Raw genomic sequence first — 20,401 nt, forward strand, 5'->3', positions numbered from 1 at the left:
CGCAGGGTGTGTGCGTCATATCCGGACGCTTAACCATGGCAACTTCCAAAAAATCTTTTTGTTTCTTTCGTTAACAACCTTATCGTAGCGTCATCACAGGAGCCCCGGGAGACAAAGCCATTGTGCACAAAGCTAAACGATAGTGGAGTTACTCGACCCGGCGATTGCAGACGGAAGTGTTCACTGGGGAGGAGGGAACATGGCGGCGTCCACTTGATTTTTCGCGCTCTTGAAGTAATCGCAGCAGCTTACCAGCGCTGACCGTTCGTAAGGATATGTTTGTGTCCGGCTCCTCGGGGACGTGGGACTTGCAGCTGAAGTCCATAATGTCGGCCACAGACGGCAGCACGGAGCGGATCCGGGTGAGTACAAAGCGTTCGGCGCCGGCGGTCCACTCCGTAAATGAAAGGCGAGATGAGACGCGGACATCGCTGAAGGCGATGTTACTGCTGCCGGCCGCTAGTGCTTTGCAGACAATTTACATTTATGAGCTTAGCAGACGCGTTTGTCCAAAGCGACTTCCAAAACACGGGAACATAATTGAGCAGGCATCAGTCTGGGGGACTGTACAGGAGCAAGTGTGACAAGAGGCGGTGACTGACTGACAAAACTAATATTTAGGTTATGAAACACAGAGAGAAGCTGGGCGACCAGGAGGGGCTTCTTAAACACGAGAAGGAATTTCGAGTGGAGGTGGGCAGCGCATTCGTCTGGGCCGAGATCTGATGGCAGCAGCAGCAGCAGCAGCAGACACGAGTGCTCGAGAAGGAGCAGAGGGCCACCCAAATGTCCCCGTGTGTGTAGCCGCTGACTGCTCGGTAGGCGAGCAGCAAGGATTTGAAAGTAAGACAGAAAGGAGTGGCATGTGCCCATCTCAGCTGGCTCAACACCAGACGTGCCCTGCATTTGAATCTTCTGCAGGGGCTCGGTGACGCGTGCTGGTACTCCAGATGTCCAGATGTGACGAGACCAAAGTCTGGACCAACAGTTGGGCTGTGTTCTCTGTCCGATGCGGTCGGATCTTGTAGATGTTGTATGGAGCGAATGAGCAAGCTCAGGAGACCACTGCAACATGGCCTCTGAAAGGTCATTGACCACCCCGAGGTTACGTACAGACTTGGCAGCTATTGGCGATAATGAGCCAGGCTGAACAGAAATTAGGGTGTTGAGTAGATGGAGGAGCTGGGATAACAAGGAGGCCCATTTTTGCCAGGTTGAGCTGAAGATGGTGTGCTCCTTCATCCAGGTTGTTATATAAGTTAGACATGCAGGATTCTCATAGACAGCATGTGGCCCTGTGGAGGGAACAACAGGTACGCCTGTGCATCTCCGACATAAACCTGATTTCAGCAACCGTAGCACGGGATGATGGAACCAAATGAGGAAGAGTCTAGAGAGAAGAGGAGAGGGCCAGCACTGCTGCTTGAGGCACCCCTAGTGCACCCTTCACTTCTCTTCTTGCCAGAGCACACAGAAGGATCTGCCCAAGAGGAAGGACTCCGATCTCCTGAGGGCAATCTTAGTGGTGGCAAGGAAGATGTGGTGGTTGAGTGTGTCCAAGGCTGAGGAGGGATGACATGACCACAGCCTTCATGGAGTGGCTCCTCTTAAGGTCTGACAGAGTAGGATCAAGCAGCCTTATCTTTGCTGTGGTGGTACAAGTGCCAGGCTAGTTGTTTTTAAAAATGCAGGAACTTTAATGTCACTGATGTGAAATGTGAAATGCAGACGAGTAGCTGAGCACATCAGATGCTTGAGACTTTGACTCTCAGATATGATGTTCAAGAAGAGTTGGCGTGATTTGTTCAACATCAGTGGCAGCTCCATGAACTCGAATGGGCTTGTTAATCAAAACCTGGGGGACAACACTCAAATATAACAAGCTCATAAATACAGATACCTGGGCAGGATGGTTGATGACCACTTTGACACCTTAGTGTCAGTAAAAACTAATATATATATATATACAGTCCCAGCGCTTCATCACTGTTTCCACATTTTGTTATGTTACAGCCTTATTCCAAAATGGATTAAATTCATTTTTTTCCTCAGAATTCTGCACACAACACCCCATAATGACAACGTGAAAAAAGTTTACTTGAGGTTTTTGCAAATTTATTAAAAGTAAAAAAACTGAGAAATCACATGTCCATAAGTATTCACAGCCTTTGCTCAATACTTTGTCGATGCACCTTTGGCAGCAATTCCAGCCTCAAGTCTTTTTGAATATGATGCCACAAGCTTGGCACACCTATCCTTGGCCAGTTTCGCCCATTCCTCTTTGCAGCACCTCTCAAGCTCCATCAGGTTGGATGGAAAGCATTGGTGCACAGCCATTATAAGATCTCTCCAGAGATGTTCAATCAGATTCAAGTCTGGGCTCTGGCTGGGCCACTCAAGGACATTCACAGAGTTGTCCTGAAGCCACTCCTTTGATATCTTGGCTGTGTGCTTAGGGTCGTTGTCCTGCTGAAAGATGAACCGTCGCCCCAGTCTGAGGTCAAGAGCGCTCTGGAGCAGGTTTTCATCCAGGATGTCTCTGTACATTGCTGCAGTCATCTTTCCCTTTATCCTGACTAGTCTCCCAGTCCCTGCCACTGAAAAACATCCACACAGCATGATGCTGCAACCACCATGCTTCACTGTAGGGATGGTGCCTGGTTTCCTCCAAACGTGACGTCTGGCATTCACACCAAAGTGTTCAATCTTTGTCTGATCAGACCAGAGAATTTTCTTTCTCATGGTCTGGGAGTCCTTCAGGTGCCTTTTGGCAAACTCCAGACGGGCTGCCAAGCGAATACAAGCGGCTGAAATGAGTTTCCTCTGCAGGGTGTCTGGGCTTTCCCTTAAAGACAGGGTGAGAAGCTCAGTCATCCGGGAGGGGCTCAGAGTAGAGCCGCTGCTCCTCCGCATCGAGAGGAGTCAGATGAGGTGGCTCGGGCATCTGATCAGGATGCCTCCTGGACGCCTCCCTGGTGAGGTGTTCCGGGCACGTCTAACCGGGAGGAGGCCCCGGGGAAGACCCAGGACACGCTGGAGGGACTATGTCTCTCGACTGGCCTGGGAACGCCTTGGGATTCTCCCGGAAGAGCTAGAAGTGGCCGGGGAAAGGGAAGTCTGGGCATCTCTGCTCAAGCTGCTGCCCCCGCGACCCGACTTCGGATAAGCGGGAGACAATGGATGGATGGATGGACAGACAGGCTGCCATGTGCCTTTTACTAAGGAGTGGCTTCCGTCTGGCCACTCTACCATACAGGCCTGATTGGTGGATTGCTTCAGAGATGGTTGTCCTTCTGGAAGGTTCTCCTCTCTCCACAGAGGACCTCTGGAGCTCTGACAGAGTGACCATCAGCTTCTTGGTCACCTCCCTGACTAAGGCCCTTCTCCCCCAGTCGCTCAGTTTAGATGGCCGGCCAGCTCTAGGAAGAGTCCTGGTGGTTTCGAACTTCTTCCACTTACGGATGATGGAGGCCACTGTGCTCATTGGGTCCTTCAAAGCAGCAGAATTTTTTCTGTAACCTTCCCCAGATTTGTGCCTTGAGACAATCCTGTCTCGGAGGTCTACAGACAATTCCTTTGACTTCATGCTTGGTTTGTGCTCCGACATGAACTGTCAACTGTGGGACCTTCTATAGACAGGTGTGTGCCTTTCCACATCATGTCCAGTCAACTGAATTTACCAGAGGTGGACTACAGTGAAGCTGCAGAAACATCTCAGCCACCAATTGTGCAAGTTCTCCCACTTAAAAAGATGAGAGAGGCCTGTAATTTTCATCATAGGTATACCTCAACTATGAGAGACAAAATGAGAAAAAAAAATCCAGAAAATCACATTGTCTGATTTTTAAAGAATTTATTTGCAAATTATGGTGGAAAATAAGTATTTGGTCATCTACAAACTAGCAAGATTTCTGGCTCTCCCAGACCTGTAACTTCTTCTGTAAGAGGCTCCTCTGTCCTCCACTCATTACCTGTATTAATGGCACCTGTTTGAACTCGTTCTCAATATAAAAGACACCTGTCCACAACCTCAAACAGTCACACTCCAAACTCCACTATGGCCAAGACCAAAGAGCTGTCAAAGGACACCAGAAACAAAATTGTAGACCTGCACCAGGCTGGAAAGACTGAATCTGCAATAGGTAAGCAGCTTGGTGTGAGGAAATCAACTGTGGGAGCAATTATTAGAAAATTGAAGACATACAAGACCACTGATAATCTCCCTCAATCTGGGGCTCCACGCAAGATCTCACCCCGTGGGGTCAAAATGATCACAAGAACGGTGAGCAAAAATCCCAGAAGCACACGGGGGGACGTAGTGAATGACCTGCAGAGAGCTGGAACCAAAGTAACAAAGGCTACCATCAGTAACACACTACGCCACCAGGGACTCAAATCCTGCAGTGCCAGACGTGTCCCCCTGCTTAAGCCAGTACATGTGCAGGCCCGTCTGAAGTTTGCTAGAGAGCATTTGGATGATCCAGAAGAGGAATGAAAACAAAATAGAACTTTTTGGTAAAAACTCTACTTGTCATGTTGTCATTGTCTTTACCTACTGTAAAGCATGGGGGTGGAAACATCAGGGTTTGGGGCTGTTTTCCTGCAAAGGGACCAGGACGACTGATCCGTGTAAAGGAAAGAATGAATGGGGCCATGTATCATCAGATTTTGAGTGAAAACCTCCTTCCATCAGCAAGGGCATTGAAGATGAAACGTGGCCTGGTCTTTCAGCATGACAATAATCCCAAACACACCGCCCAGGTAATGAAGGAGTGACTTCGTAAGAAGCATTTCAAGGTCCTGGAGTGGCCTAGCCAGTCTCCAGATCTCAACCCCATATAAAATCTTTGGAGGGCGTTGAAAGTCCGTGTTGCCCAGCGACAGCCCCAAAACATCACTGCTCTAGAGGAGATCTGCATGGAGGAATGGGCCAAAATACCAGCAACAGTGTGTGAAAACCTTGTGAAGACTTACAGAAAAGGTTTGACCTCTGTCATTGCCAGCAAAGGGTATATAACAAAGTATTGAGATGAACTTTTGTTATTGACCAAATACTTTTTTTCCACCATAATTTGCAAATAAATTCTTTAAAAATCAGACAATGTGATTTTCTGATTTTTTTTCTCATTTTGTCTCTCATAGTTGAGGTATACCTATGATGAAAATTACAGGCCTCTCTCATCTTTTAAGTGGGAGAACTTGCACAATTGGTGGCTGACTGAATACTTTTTTGCCCCACTGTATGTGTATATATATCTAGGGGGCTTCGCTCACCAACCCCCATGTTTGGTTTTCGGGATACACACTTAAGATTTTTTTTCTTTAAATTGTTGCAATTTCATTAGTTTCACTTTTATTTCAGAACTTCGGTAAAAACAATAATTGGAATCTTTTGAGTCCCAATGTGCTGAATCTTTTAAATGAGGTCTGTGAGACGTGTGTTTAGTGACTTTGTAACATAATTCAGGATAGGTTTCTCTGTTTGGAATTTCAGCTCAGACAAAACAATGCACATCATCAGCAGTTCATAATTTACTTTGCAAAGTAACCAATAAATGCATGCGAGGTAAACCCCGTTTTTGAAATTCTCTGACTTAAACTTCAAAGCCTTACAATATTTACATACTTCTGACATATCACCTGTGTCCATATATTCGATCTCTATTCACCTATTTGTTATTTCTCTGAGTAATAATTTCTCTTTGTTTGCGCTATTGAGATGTTTACTGTCTTTTTTTGATATTGTCGTTTTTTTTCTGCTTTCATATTCTGTATCTCACTCTGCGTGTGTTTCGCGCCTACGTTTGTTTTGTTTTTTTGTTTTGAGTCTTTTGAATTCCACTGTTCTCATAATCTCTGCCCTGCTCTGCATGTGTTTGGCCCCCTTTTGTTTTTTAACCTCTTTATGACGTTTTACTTTGTTTTCTACTTTTTGTCTTTTATTTCTGACCTCACTTTGTAGTCCTGCTGTTTTTCAATGACACCTGGTCCTTGGTGATTATTTTCCCTTTTTTGAGTAATAATTTCCATTTGTTTGTGCTACTGCGATCTTTACTTTCTTTTTATTTTATACTTTCTAATTTTCCTACTTTCATATTCTTTAACTTTCTCTACATGTGTATCGCGCCTTTTTTTTTTTTTTTTTTTTGAGCCTTTCGAATTCCAGTGCTTTCATAATCTCTAACCTGCTCTGCATGTGTATAGCGCCAACGTTTTTGATCGTCTTTATGATGTTCTACTTTTTCTTGTAATCTTTGTCTTTTAATTGTGAGCCCGATTGGATGTGCTTTTTTTCGATTCCACTTGTTCCAGGCTGATAATTACTTTCCTTATTTTCTGAATTTGCACCTCAATTATTCTTTTTCTTTTTTACATTTTTTTCTCTACGCTGCTCTTTCTTCTTCGTTTAGTCATTGACGTTTTATCTATATTGTATCATCCTTATACGCTTTATATGCGCTGAGAGCCCTGGATCTGCGTTTGCTCAAAGCCTTTACACGACTGTGTTTTGCTGCCCCGTTGTCATATTTGATATTGATCATAAGTAGGGTGTGTTTTGCAAGAATCTCATGTTCTACGTCATCACGAGATGGTCCTGGGTCAATCTCTTGGCACAAAGTCTCATGTTTAAGGTCCCCGCGAGACACTCTGTGGCCAATCTCTTTCGTCTCCCAAGTCTTTCTCTCCCAGGATTTTTTTTATAATAGACATTATATATATAAACATGAAACAAATCCTTTGTAGGTCAGGTTGGGGAGCCTGCACTGGTACAGCATGTTGCCACATGACAAAACAGCTCAAGATCCTGGTTGATAACCCCCCAGGAAGACTCATGGTCCACCCTCCAGAATTTACAGTCTGTCTGCCACAGGCAGGCGTTACATGGGTGTCCCTTTGGTCTGGTCCAGCCACTCGGGTCCTCAGCAATCAGCCGGCTCACCCTCGGGTAATCACGTCACATGGCCGTAGTGCCGTAACTGACGCTCCCTCACAGTGCAGGTCATGTGCCTCATTCGGGACTCCATGAGCAACACAAAGTCAAACCAATGGTACCCAAGGACCCTCTGAAGAGACTCACATGAAGGAGTCCAGTCTTCGTCTCAGGTCACTGGAGAGCATCCATGTCTCACAACCATACAGCCTCAAGACTGTCGCCTGCTACATCCTTTGTTATACAAAATGAAATCTCAGATTGAAGGTTTGGATTCTAAAATGTTACTTTTGGTCAACACGTGCCTATGTTGTGAGTCGTGGGGACTCAAGTCAGACATCCTAAGCAGGATAAACACATTTGACATGCAGACTTGCAGGCCCATTCCAAGTCCATCGTGGACCGAGAGAATTGCTAATGAAGAGGCTATTCATAAACTGAGTGAGGCCCTAGGGGTGAAAAATACAAAAGGAAGAAAACAAATACTTTGGACACATAAGACACAAATAATAAAAGATATTACGTTATAGAAGGAAAGATTTAAAGAAATATGCAAGAGGAAGGAGAAGAACCTAGTGGAGTAATATAAGGACCTGGACAGGACTTCCCAGTATGCCACTGATGCACTCGGCGAAAGAGCGGTGGAAATACGCCATGCAGTTAACAGGCATCAGTCCCTGAGAAGGCGCCAACATGGAGACTCGGTGTCTCATATTCTAATTCAAAACTTTGGTCCTTGTGTTTATCGTTCATATTGTGTCTAATGTTTGATTTTAGTGTGTGTCCAGGTTGATCTTTCTCTGTGCTTTTCTTCCTGTTCTACCCTTTTGTAGATCTGTGAAACAAAATGAACTTGGGAAAGGTGCAATCTGAATAACATTATTATTATGATTATTATTATTATTAGATTTCCAGTGCCAAGTCTAACAGTTTTATTTCTCCCTTTTACAGGAGAGACTTATCTCAGCAGGAAGTGCACCAAAAGGTAAGAGGGGCAGCTGTGACCCTCCCACACACAGCAATCAGAAATGCACGTCTCTTTATGAAATGTTTGTTCGTTAGGTAAGTGGGGGGCTACACTAGAGGGGATTCTGTTCATAACGCTTACGTGGCTGGAGGACCCTGTGGCCCTGAAGGTCATTTAGAAGTGACTGTTCTGGAGTATTGAGGCGGCAGATGCCATGAGTGAGGTGCGAACTAAAAACTTCCGTTGCTGTAGAAATTGAAAAACACAAAACTATTTGCTGGTCGTATTTCCTTTTAGTCAAAATGAACATATGAGAAGTTCCTGTTTCATATACACATGGGACGTTTTTTAGCAGGGCCCTATGGAATCTGCTTTATTTTTTTACAAATTCCATTTTATTTTTTATTTTTTTGATTTTCGGTTTTCACCATTTTATTTTTCCTTGATTTGGATTTTTACATTTTTTTTTTGTTTGGTTTGTTTTATTGTAGCTGTAAAAACCAATCAATAATGAGATGTCACTTTACATTCCTTTTAATGAAAGAGCACACTAGCACAAGTGAACCTTATCTTGCAGTTCGGAGCCCAGATCCTCCAGTAGGACAGCGAGTCCGCTCCAGAGTTGTAAGAGCTCACACTGGTTTGATGAATCCTTCTGAGATGACAGTGAACTTCACTTTTACACAAAAGAAGGAGAGACCCGCTTTTAAGGGCTCGTTGCGTCTGAGGGGATGCCTGCTCTTCTGCTCAGGTTTGTAGGGCAGAGTTTATAACGGAAGAGTCAAATGTGGACGTCACGTGTCTTGTCACTGCCAGTCCAAACGTTTATTAAATCCAAAAACATCATTGTTAATTTTTAAAAATGGAACCCGTTAACAACCAGTGCCACTCACTAATAACATGTTTCTACAGGAAAGACTATTATTACCGGTTAGTTAACCTGTATAAGTGAATCAGTTCAATAATTATCAGTAAATACGTCACGTACAATTCAAACTGCCTACATAAAAGAATTACCACACAGGCGAGTAAACGTTTGGCTATCACTATGATGAGAATGCTGTGCTCTTGGCTATCTGGGCCTTCATCAACTACAACATAGATTTTCTTGCCACGAATCCTTCGAAGAACGGCGTTCATGTGTTGTTCAAAGACACGGGGCCAATGAATTTGACTACGGCGGCTCTCATTTTCTGGCAGTGCACCTCCTTGTTTCCAGTGCTTAATAAAGAAAGGGCGCGTCTTTGTCATTTTTTATGTCTGACTCACATGGGCACAAACTGGCATCTTGCGTCTGATGCTTTTGTGGCTTCCTCTGTTGTTACCTGAAAGGGAACGCTTTTTGATCTTAATGTCTTCTTGTTCTTGAGGTGGGTTTTAGATTTGATGTGGTCATTGCAAGGATCTTTTCTTGTCCAGTCTATGGTATGCTGGCAAAACTTGCAGAAAAGTTGTGCAGATTTGTAAAAGTCGCCGAGATATTGTTGTGCCCTCAGTTTTGCAGTTAAGCTCGTGTTTTAGTTTTTTTGACGTAGTTAGGATATCTGATATTGCTAGATTTGACATTTCTGTCTCGTGCAGCGAGCTAATTCCCATACAGGAAACACGTGCACAAACAGATAGAGGTGCGACTGATTTCAACTAGAAAATAGTATCTGAGTGATAGAACTACAGGTTACTCAATCGTTTAATTTATTGGGAAGTTTTGTAACTGTCACCCCTTCAGTCTCTAAATCCCACACATTTCCATTTTTAAATCTAATATCCGTTTTCAAGTGTTAATTCTGTGATTCCGTCTGTTTTTTCTGCATCACAGAAATCATAGGGCCCTGTTTTAGCTTACTGCTCAAGACCTCAGAAATGACCAGATAGTAATTATAATAACGCCAAGATTTGCTTGACAGTTTTGCCTTCAAGAGTCCCCAAACTGCTAACATGTCACTCTCACACCTAACTGTGGGTCGTGGCAGGCCAGAGCCTTTACTGGTAGCATCAGGCACAAGGAAAGACCGGTGTGGACAAAGCGCCATCAAAGGGTGCACACAAACACTTTACGATTGCCACAATGTGCCCCTGTTCTTTGGCAGAGCCGTGTTACATGTGGTGTGTGGACTAACTGTGTATTTCTCTAATTTCGGTCTTGCTTTCTTTTTTTTCATTTTGGCAGACCCTACCCTTGGTGGAATAAACCGAAGAGAGTTGACTCCTGAAGTGTCCTTGCCAAGCCTGGTCCATCCCCCACTTTGGTGTTCCACTGGAAACAAAGGAATTTTGTCTGAAACCCCATCCAGGGTATTCCTGAAGCTCCTCTCTTGGTTAAATGTTAGGTTTCTTATTCTGCATGGACTGGACACATGGTGACCTAAGTGACCTTAGTACAGCCAGTGATAGGCTGGTGTGGTGAACTAAGAAAGCTAATGTTGGGCGTAACGCATCTGTCTGACGTTACATGTTTGCAATCTTGTTGCTTTAAATCAATAATTAGTCTTGTTGGGGGCCATTTTTGAGTAGCATGCTAGGAACGAGTGGCAGTACAAACACATCTGTGATTAACCCCACTGAGCAGTAAGGCATGTTGTCAAAAGGCTGACCAGTTTCAGATTCGGGCTCTTGAATGTTTGTTATTTAAAGTGAGGATTGGGTGAAGTGAATTGTCACTCTGACAGATTGGGTGCCAGACCTTTGTTCAAAACTCATGCACACCCGCCTGCCTCCTGTTGCATTGTCAAGGCTGAGCAGCCATTTTGCCAACCTCAGACTTTATACGTACCTTCACCAGTTACAGTGCTGGGGTTTTCCTCTTTCCTGTTGTTAAGATGAAGCCATTGCAAAATGGAATGACCAGGCCCAAAATATACAAAAAACAGACCAGGACTTCAGGAGTCTGCCTAGAAAGAGGCCTTACCCCAGGCAGCCTGGCCCCAACCTCAACAGGCAGGCTTCAAGGTGTGGTGCAGGCTTTTAAAATTACAAAATACTTCAAAATGCCTTTCAAGGGACAGGGAAGCCATAAACTAGTGGATTCAAAGGACAAAGGCAGAACAGCGTGCTTAATATGAAACGACTTAATTAGATAAACAAAAGAAAAAGAGAAAGCAAAAACAACAAAAAAAAAAGCGAAATTAATGCAATAAGTGTTAATCCAAGAGTATCGAGAAATCAGGAATACAAAATCTTAGAAAAAATGAACAATTATCTGAAAAAAAAAATCTGTACAATAATGATCAGTGAACCCTGAGGAACTCGCACATTAAACCGAACTACAGAAGGAAGGTGGGGCGCATCCTTCATGTCCCTCATGTCCCTCAGCAATGATGTACAGTAATGGTGGCTCCCATCCTCGGGACCCAAGTAGGATAGGCAGAGTTCATAAATACAGAAACGTAACGCCATTCACCAAACGTACATGAAAACCAATCATTAAAAAGAGAATAACGAACACAATCCTGGCTGAAGCAGACCAGCGGGCGCCGTGTGGCATTACAGATTTATCCTTTTGTGTTACCCCTTTCTGAAGCCTTAGTAATTTAATGAACACAGTCGTTTTATATCTGTGCGCACAAACTGCACGGTCGTTTATACCTTTAGTTGTATTTTACTGGTAAATGTGTAGAATCCTCTAAAGCTCTCTTCTATAGCGCCCGTTATTTAAAGTGTTTTGAGTTAGTTAGGCACCACAGCTGATAAATTATTAAATGATGCATCAAGTATTAGAACACAAACCTGACGGCACTCATGATGAAGGAGTATCTGCAGAAACAGAGGCCCAATCTTCTGTATAATAAGGCCTTCATCTCAGTAGAGCTCCTCATGTTCGTTCATCCCCTCGGTTTGAAATTGTGACCTGGTGGTCCTGCTGTGATTTGCTTTTACCCAGAAGTTAGAGTTGTTTTTAGCAGCAGCTGTCAGACACACACAAACTCTGTTTTTTATGTTGAGTTTTGTCTGGCCAGATTTTTATTGTGTTTTCCTCCCCACTTTGGCACTAATTGTAATAAACGGTGTGCGGTCTTCTTAACGCAGGCTCTCGACGTTCTCTCTCACACGGTGTGGCGGTTGGAAAAGGACAGCGAGCAACAACAGCAGCGCATTCAGTCCCTTGAAGGTGAGTGTGTAGCATTGGTGTTGACCCGCAGCCAAGGCCTTCTCATTTGGCAAAACCCCATTTCATGCAACAGACCTGCACACCAACTGGGCTGGCAACCTAAACGGAGCAAATCTTCTTGCTGGTGGATTTGAAGTCCACACTGGACAGCCTGGCCGACCTCTGTGCTGGTGTGCTGTCACTGAGCTGCACAGAACTTCTTATTAATGCTTGATAATGAATGGTGTGCAGCGAGTGCAGATTTAAAAATGGGTTCTGTACAGTATAGACTCAAACACACAGTCCATTTCTAAAGTTTCCTGCCCTGCTGCAAGGTAACAGGGTGACAGGATCCGTTCATCTCTAGGCCACAGTGATGTGTGTTTTTGTAGGGTCAGCACTGCTTGTTCCTACTAAAAATAGGGGATGCTGCAGTTATAAAGGCTTCTATAGGGTAGACCACAGTGGGACGACTTCTCTGCACACTTGTCCCCATGTAGGTGTAGCCATTTTTCACTTTTGCATTAAGCTAATAATATGCAGCCATTTTCCCTCGGCTGACCACTGAGTGACGTGGCTTGTGATGGCTTCTATCTTTTTGAATCCCTTCACACTGCACGTCATTTAAAGACTTCTTCCACACTGCCTTCCAGATGAAATCCGCCGGCTACGCCATCTTGATGCAGGCAAGAGGGACTCAAGGGACCTGCTAGAGCGCAGAGTAGAGGACTGGAGGAAGGACGTGTCCACCGAACTGTACAGTCTGAAGGAGGAGCTAAGGAGACAGGCAGACCGAGGTCAATACGATGGCCGAGACCGGTGAGGCAGGGACTGGGGGGGTGTGTGGGGTCAGCCCGTCCTACTAAGCACTCTTATTGCTCCTTGTTGTGCCAGGTATCTTCTGAGAGAAGAATCAGAGACCCTGCAAAGAGAGGCAGCAAACATGAAGCAGAAGATTAGTAAGTGAATGTGACATCGCTCTGTCAAGGTCTTGTCCGTTTTCCTGCTATTTTGTACCATCTTTGCTGTGACATTGTCACACACTGTACATTTAAAAAAGTGTGGACCTTCTGTGTGTGTGTGACAATGAGATTCACTTACAAAACCAACCACTGAAAGCGCATGACACGCCACTGCCTTACTGTCTTCTCAGGGGGGCTCCAAGAGGACATTGGGAGGCTCACATCAGACCTGAGGGAGGTCAATGCAACACAAGACAGGAACAGCCAGGTAGGCACAGACCGGGGAGCAGCGCGCGTCTCCCAGAGCAGTAGGGTGGGCAGCAGGGGTCCTCTAAACCGCCACTCTGTGTCATCACAGATGCTGCAGAAGCTAATCGACAGCTGCCAGTCCCAGTCTCTGGACATCAGTCAGGCCGTCTGCAGCCATCGCACCACCGAGCATGAGATCAGTCAGATAAGGTAGCGCCGTCGAGTGGGACTGCCGTCTCGGCCCAGTGACTCCTCCTCTGCTTTGCTTTGCGACTGTTCTGCATTTCTTTCACTTGCAGGTCATCGATCAAGGATTTGAGGGAGGAAGTGAGAGGGTGGAAGTCGAACCTCTGCAAGAGTGACCCCCTGGAGCCGACTGGTGAGTAAAGCCAATGGGGACAGCGGGGTGTCCAGTTGAACTGTAGCCATCAACCTAGAGCCACGCAAGTCCTCTTCTGCGACCTGACACTCGCCCTTTGGCCTGCCACTGGCTGCATCACAAGGCCACCACACCTTGGGGCCAAGGGCTTTCTTCTGGTGGTGGCAGACACACATCCATTTGGCACGAACTTTAGCCAGAGAGCTTGCAGAACCCGCTGGATGCATGTAAAAGCCAGAGTGACCCTCGGATGACTTGCCTGCAGAGTTGGGGTCGTTCCTCATTACAAATGGCTAAGGACTTGTCTCAAGTGGTGAAAGCAGTTACCCCGTTACAAATGACGTTACTCTCTAGAGGATGACAGCCATGTGGCCTTTCAGTATTTTAGTAGCCAGAGAGAGTGAAGGTGAACTGAGCGATTCAGCGATGGGACTGACACTCGGCCGTTTCTAGTGTGGCCCAGAAAGGAGAAGCCTAAAGTCTAAAAAGAACTCTTAATAAAAATCTAATCTAATCTGTGTGTGTGTGTGTGTGTGTGTGTGTGTGTGTGTGTGTGTGTTCAGTGTGCAGGCCTCTCTTTGCCACATTTTGCACAGATTCCCTATGTGTACAGGGGGGACACCATAGGCGTATGTGCCTCCATCCCATAGTTAATCTTTAAAGCATGGAGTCGGTAAAACTGTTAGTCATGTAGCGTCCCTTTGGACGAGAGCCCTTCTCAGTCAGGTGGGCCGTCGACCTGCGCTGTTTATTGTGTAACACAATCGGTGTCCCTGTTGAAAAAGGCCTGATCAAGAAGACGACCCGTCTCGCTCCCACTAAGGTAAAGACGGAGTTCACCTACCTGACATTCTTGTGCGAATGTTTAAGAAATGTGGGGGGCCGCAAATGCACAGTTTTGTATTTTCACCTCCACATTCTCTGCTCACTCAAAAGTGAAGTTCAAACTTGGAGCCACGTGTGTCCCACCCCAGTAACTGTGACCAGGGATATCTGCTTAGAAGCAAACATGTAACGCGGGCCGTGAGGGTCTAGTTGAGTTAGAAACCGTAGTGGGATGGCAAGACCCTCGACTGAAGTGCACTTCATGACTTAGCTAAAGTACTCGGATTACAGTAATGTGCTGCTTTACGTTCAGCTACCCTGCGGCTCCTACTCACCCCGAAAACACGAAATGGAAGATTCCGAGACCCTCAGTTTGCTGGGGCTGATGGCTGACTGTTGTGCTTAATGATCTTGAAGGGTGAGGCGTATAAAGGAGATGATGGTGGCCTCTGAACACTGACTGGACATTAGGAAGGCTCCCAGAATGTCAGGTTATATAGCGCCTTGACGTGTGGAGTACAAGTCACAGGAGATTCTGCTCCAGCATTATAACACACTGGTGAGGCCTCAGCTGGAGTACTGGGGACAGTTGGGGTCTCCATAAAGACATAGCAGCACTAGAGAAGAGCGACAAGGCTGATTATGGGGGGCTACAGGGGATGAGTGATGAGGATTAGAAGAGCTGAGCCTTCACAGAGATGAAGAGCAGACCTGACTGAAGTGTTTGAAATGATGAAGAGGAGTTAGTCCAGTGGATCAGACGGTGACTTTAAAATGACACAGGGGACACAGTTGGATGCTTCACCCTTCACATTAATCAGATTAGTGATAATAGTGAGACGCTCTGACTGAAGGGGTGCCCGAGTTGCCCTGAATGCCCGCATCCTGCAATCTGTTTAGTTCGCCAATACAGGGGGCCATTCGGGTTGACTTCTCACTTCGTCCATAATGGCCAACACACTGGTAGTACAAACCTCAGGAAGTTTTTCTTTACACAGAGAGCCATGGAATAAGTGACCAAGTAGTGTGGAGGACAGGAGGACTTTAGGGATTTTGAAAACATTTTAGAAGAATTAGGTGGACAGGACCGGCGAGCTGTTGGGCTGACAGGCCTCTTCTCGTCCAGATTGTCTGAAAGTTCTAATGACCTTGTTGTGTCCAGCAGGGGGCGCTTGTGCTCTTTTAGAATGGCAGCTCATCCTCGAGCCCAGGACTATCAAGAAGGAGATTGATGGCCACTCTGTCTGTGCATTCATCACAATGAATGGCTTCAGCACTTAACACCAACTGTAATATTAGTGACCCTAAATTGGCACCCGTGTTCGTGTGTGTGTTTGCCCTGTAATGGACTGGCGCCCCATGATTCTTGTGTTTGGCTAGTTTAGAAAACAGATGGACACATAAAGCCATTTCTCGATTGCTGCCTCGTATATTTAAGTAGTAAAGTTAGCCAACGCCTGCACTGCCCGTGTGATAAGCCCACCAGAGTTCATTGATGTGCCATCTGAGCTCGGTAGTCCCGGCCTGGCCTGCTGGTCGACAGCTCCGCACAAACAGACCCTCACCTTGCGAGTAAAGTCCTCACCACCGGGTTTCTAGGAGAACGCTGAGCCTCCATTACAGCAAATTCAAGAAGATACGGTGTTGGAATGTGCCAAGCACAAAACCATTTCTAAGACCCGCGCGCTGCAGTGCCCCACAATGAGTGCCAATATCTGAAAATGAGAACATTTGGAATGGTGGAGAAGCATCTCTGGATCAGCCAAAATGACCCCAAGGGCACAGTGACACATGGTGGGTCTCTTCGGCCTCAGCTAAGCTCAGTGTCGGCGACTGCAAGAAGAAAGAGGAAGATTGGGATTGTTGGGAGAGGAGAGGAGCGAGGTGGGAACGTCCGTGTAGGAACCACCTGAATGATCCCTGAGCCTTCTGGAATATTGACGGACGGCTCGACAGCAGGACAGCCTAACCTCCATGGGGGGCTTGTGTGATGGGCTGGAGATGCTTTGAAGACTCGTCCTTATTCAATTGCACTTTACTAGAAGATTCTAAAGGAGAACGTCTGGTGGTCTCTCTGTGACACGAAGCATCATTGTGTTTGGCAGCAGGACAAGGAAACAAAACACAAGTTGACCACTGAGTGGCTCTGGAGTTACCAGGTCAAAGTCTGGACTTAAACTCACAAACCCACCAATGAGTCTGAATTGGAGCACAGACTAGGACTTCCAGCAGGGGCTTAGTTGTGATTATTACCGCCAAAGGTGGGAACTGTGGGGGCATTAACTTTTTCACACAGGTGATGGGGGGGGGGGGGGGGTTTGGGTATTACTTTGTTTCTTGCATAATGAAAGTTTACATTTGGAGTTGTGTGTTCATTCAGGTTCCCCGTCTCTACTGCTGCCATTCGTCGTCTTGATGTGCAGAAAGAAGAGATTGGGAGGGGGCAAATACTTTTTCACAGCCCTGTGACTTGCAGCTTTCAACCCTCTGCCAACATAAATAACTGGCATCAGCCAAAGGAAGCCTGTCTTTAGTGGCTCATGCCAGAGGCGGTGTCTCCCTTTTGCCCGTGTAGCTGTGCCAGGCTTTTATGCCCTCGTATCCGTACTCTGTGTGCTGACCAGTACAACGTGTGGCTTGGACTCCTTGCACCAGTTTAGCACACCATTTGGCTGTCGTCTTCACCTCTACCTGCTTCAGCCTCCTTCTGTCTGCCCCAATCTCTGACCTTCTTTAAGGTCCTCTGATTGTCATGGCATCACCAGTCTGTTGCCGAGATATCTGGGTGGGCTTGACGTGAGCACGTTAAAAGTTGGCCAGGCTGACCAATCATGCTGCAGTATTCATCACTAGTTCTTCATCTCAGGTGCCCACCTTCCACAACGAAGTGGGCAGCACCTGACCTGCATGACGAGGTAGTCGGGTCACAAGAGCTGAGCCACGGATGTCCTCTGTGCACCCACCAATCTCAGCCCTGGCACACCGACTATGCCACAGCTGACCCACTTGTACATTAGGAGGAGATGATCCCTGGCACAAGTAGATGTTTGGGCGCAGGGCTGGTAGCCACCATTTTCAGTCCATTCTCAGTGATAGATGTGACTCCTAACCTGCAGTGCAAATGATTGTCGTTTAGGTGGGCCGCCATCAGAAGTGGACGACTCTGAGCCTGACCTCAGCCTGGGGGACCTCAGCAGCTCTGATGAGCTGTCATCATTGGCAGACGTGGGCCGTGCTGCAGGTAAGCCGTCCTCTGGTCGCTGTGCCGTGGGCTGACCAAGACCCCCAACTGCTCTCACGTGTCCTGCCTTCCTCAATTGCTGTTTCAGGGCAGAGAGTGACCACCACATCACTGTCCGACCTCGAGGACAGCGAAGTAGAAGAAGCAGGAGTCGACAAGGGGGCTGAAGACCTAAACCTGAGTGACCTGTAGCTCTGGGCGGCAGCGCCAGCCTCCCTGGGTGACCGAATGATGCCCGTCATTCCCATCTGTTGGACCCCCCTGGTCACATTGACACAAAACAAAGCCTAGAGAGGACTGTGCAGGCTTGGCAGAGCATTCTGGGAAAAAAAGGCCACTCAGTAGGTGCAGCGGGCCAGCGGCACGCTCTCCATTGTGTCGTCCTGTGGAGAGAGAAAGAAAGAAAACCTCAGCGGTGCCCCCGACATCTGGAGTCCATCAGAGGACCTGCCACCCTTTATCACTACTGACCATCGGCAGGTCCTGGAGGTGACGAAATGTGGCCTGACTGCCATTGTACCAGGACTTGAAGTACAGGACAGCAGCCACGAGGACGACCATGATGATCATGAAGACAACTGTGGTCACCAGGGGATCCACCGAGGTCCCCAAAGTGTTTTGGGACAGACGTGGCACACCTGGATAGAGGAAAATAAAAGAGACCCTTGAACCATCCACTGAGGGTGACCTTCCTGGTGCCAACCTAAAAAAGTGAACCCTTACCAGTGTCATCACCAATGTTGAGGGTGGGTGCCACGTCCTCTGCTGTTGTGCTGGGGGCTGCTGGAGCAGTAGCCAGTGACTGGCCTGGCAGTGCCACCGACCTGTGGGCTGGACACAGACAGAGAGGGGACGGTCAGTGCAGGGTCCTGCTAAATGAAATTCTGTGTTGCCACTGGACAGTCTGAACTCAATAAAGATGGCACCTCACATGGGCCCAGGGCGTCGGGGTGGTAAGCTAGCAAGGAATGTCTTTGTCACACCCCTGTTGGCATTCCCCATCATGCCATTCTACCCACATCACATGCCTGTTGCCAGTGACTTGTGCAGGCCTCACCCTCTGCTGCCCATCGTTTAATATTCATAATGCATTTTATTGTAGGAGCGCCACTCCCGGCTCACAGCAGGTAGACTGGTGTCACTGTAGCAGATACAAGATGGCAGTTGGTCACCCTTAATGGCCAACATCCACTCAGTCATTTAAGTAAGGACACGGCAGGTGCGTACACATGGGCTATATAGCGCCTTGGCAGCGAACCCCAGCTGTGATTAGCATCTCGGGGTCCTCGTCTGCTTTCATGCCACAGACTTGGCCCACAGGTGGCACTTCTTACCCTAAGATTGGTAATGAATGTCACCTATGAAGGGTGACCGGCTGCACCTCACCAGCCTAACTAGGACGGTCTGAACAGAAGGGCACTGCCATCCCTGGAGTTTACACCACGTACTTCTAACAGAATCCACCGATGGCACATCAAGGAAAGCAACTCCAACCAGCATGTGGGAGTTAAAAATAAAAAACGATAAAAGGCGGGCATCGGGGTCTTGACAAACCCCCCCACCACCACACTGGACGAGCCCAACATCTGCAATAATTTAATAAATAACACGTAACCAACAGATGGAAATGGACAAGGCCAATGTAAATGTGACCATGGGCATGGGTGGGTGGGTGAAGTGGGCACCAGCCTCGCCAGGGCTATGGGGGGGGGGGGGGGTTCCATTAAAAATGGTCATGTGATCACCTCGGCTGTGCTCCATGAAAGCCTTGGCACTGGCAGCGGGGGGCGCCGGGCACCAGCCACCTGTCTTTGCTCCACCCACTCATCTTGAAGCTTGTGTGTGATTGGTTAGTGGTGGGAGCAGGAAAACAAAACGTGTAAACTGAAATAAAATAATAAACAACTAAAACAAAACTATTAAAGCAGCTGAAAACTGGCACAGGGCATAATGTGGGCTGCAGCGCCCCCAAGATGAGTGTGTATGAATATGTGGTGTTTTTTAAAGTGACACCCCTGTCTCAAGTCTTCTCTAACCCCCTTGACCTCAGACACCTCGTCCACCACAGTAAGAGAAGAACTTCAAGTCCTGTAGAAACTGGACATGCGGGCGCCCGTGAGCCCACTGTAGAAATGTGAACTACTAAACAACAGCTGAACGGTTATATACAGTATGACCAGCTGGGCCACCTGTCTAAGACGCGGTGATATCAAAGTAATCAGCGTCTGCAGTGCCCCATCTGTTGGAATGTAGTTCATGTAGCAATTGAATGCAATGTATTTTTCATTCCAACAAATGGTGCATCACAAACACTAGCACTGCTTTTATAAATCTCATACCAAATGGCCTGTGATAGAGTCACAGTCACCTGTTCTTTTATTAAGCTGTTGGATGCGTTCATTGTTGATGTGTTTGCGGTGCACCATCTGTTGGAATGCATTTTGTAATGCATGTAGTAATAAAATGCACCGCATTTGCTATTTCAGCAGATGGCGCATCACAAACATTGGTAGTATTAAAATGCGTCACTGCAAGTGTTTGTGATGCGCCATCTGTTAGAATGACACCCACACCTATCCTTTTACTACGTTATAGTAAGTGCAGTGTACAGAAGGAGTGGCAGTTCAAGCTCTTGTCATTTACAAAGCGCATTTCTCGTGTCTCAGTACCTCCACCGTGAGTCACCCCTACGTGATATTGAAGTATAAGCTGCAGTTGTAGAGGGACACGCGCCCCCTGCTGGATACACACTGCATGGCAGTA

The 20,401-nt window shown here is 46.9% G+C and overlaps 1 protein-coding gene across 1 annotated transcript; it reads left to right on the top strand.

Moving 5' to 3' along the window:
• Nucleotides 1–32: 32 nt before the first annotated feature.
• LOC127529487 (uncharacterized) lies at nt 33–17,954 on the top strand. The gene is made up of 11 exons (XM_051933261.1): nt 33–362; nt 7,883–7,916; nt 10,066–10,190; nt 11,922–12,003; nt 12,636–12,801; nt 12,877–12,941; nt 13,136–13,212; nt 13,303–13,403; nt 13,493–13,572; nt 17,534–17,638; nt 17,727–17,954. The coding sequence occupies exons 1-11, from the start codon at nt 276–278 to the stop codon at nt 17,828–17,830; spliced, it is 1,026 nt and encodes a 341-aa protein (XP_051789221.1). The 5' UTR covers nt 33–275; the 3' UTR covers nt 17,831–17,954.
• Nucleotides 17,955–20,401: the final 2,447 nt, after the last annotated feature.

The sequence above is a fragment of the Erpetoichthys calabaricus genome, chromosome 10 (genome assembly GCF_900747795.2).
Source record: "Erpetoichthys calabaricus chromosome 10, fErpCal1.3, whole genome shotgun sequence".
Classification (NCBI taxonomy): domain Eukaryota; kingdom Metazoa; phylum Chordata; class Cladistia; order Polypteriformes; family Polypteridae; genus Erpetoichthys; species Erpetoichthys calabaricus.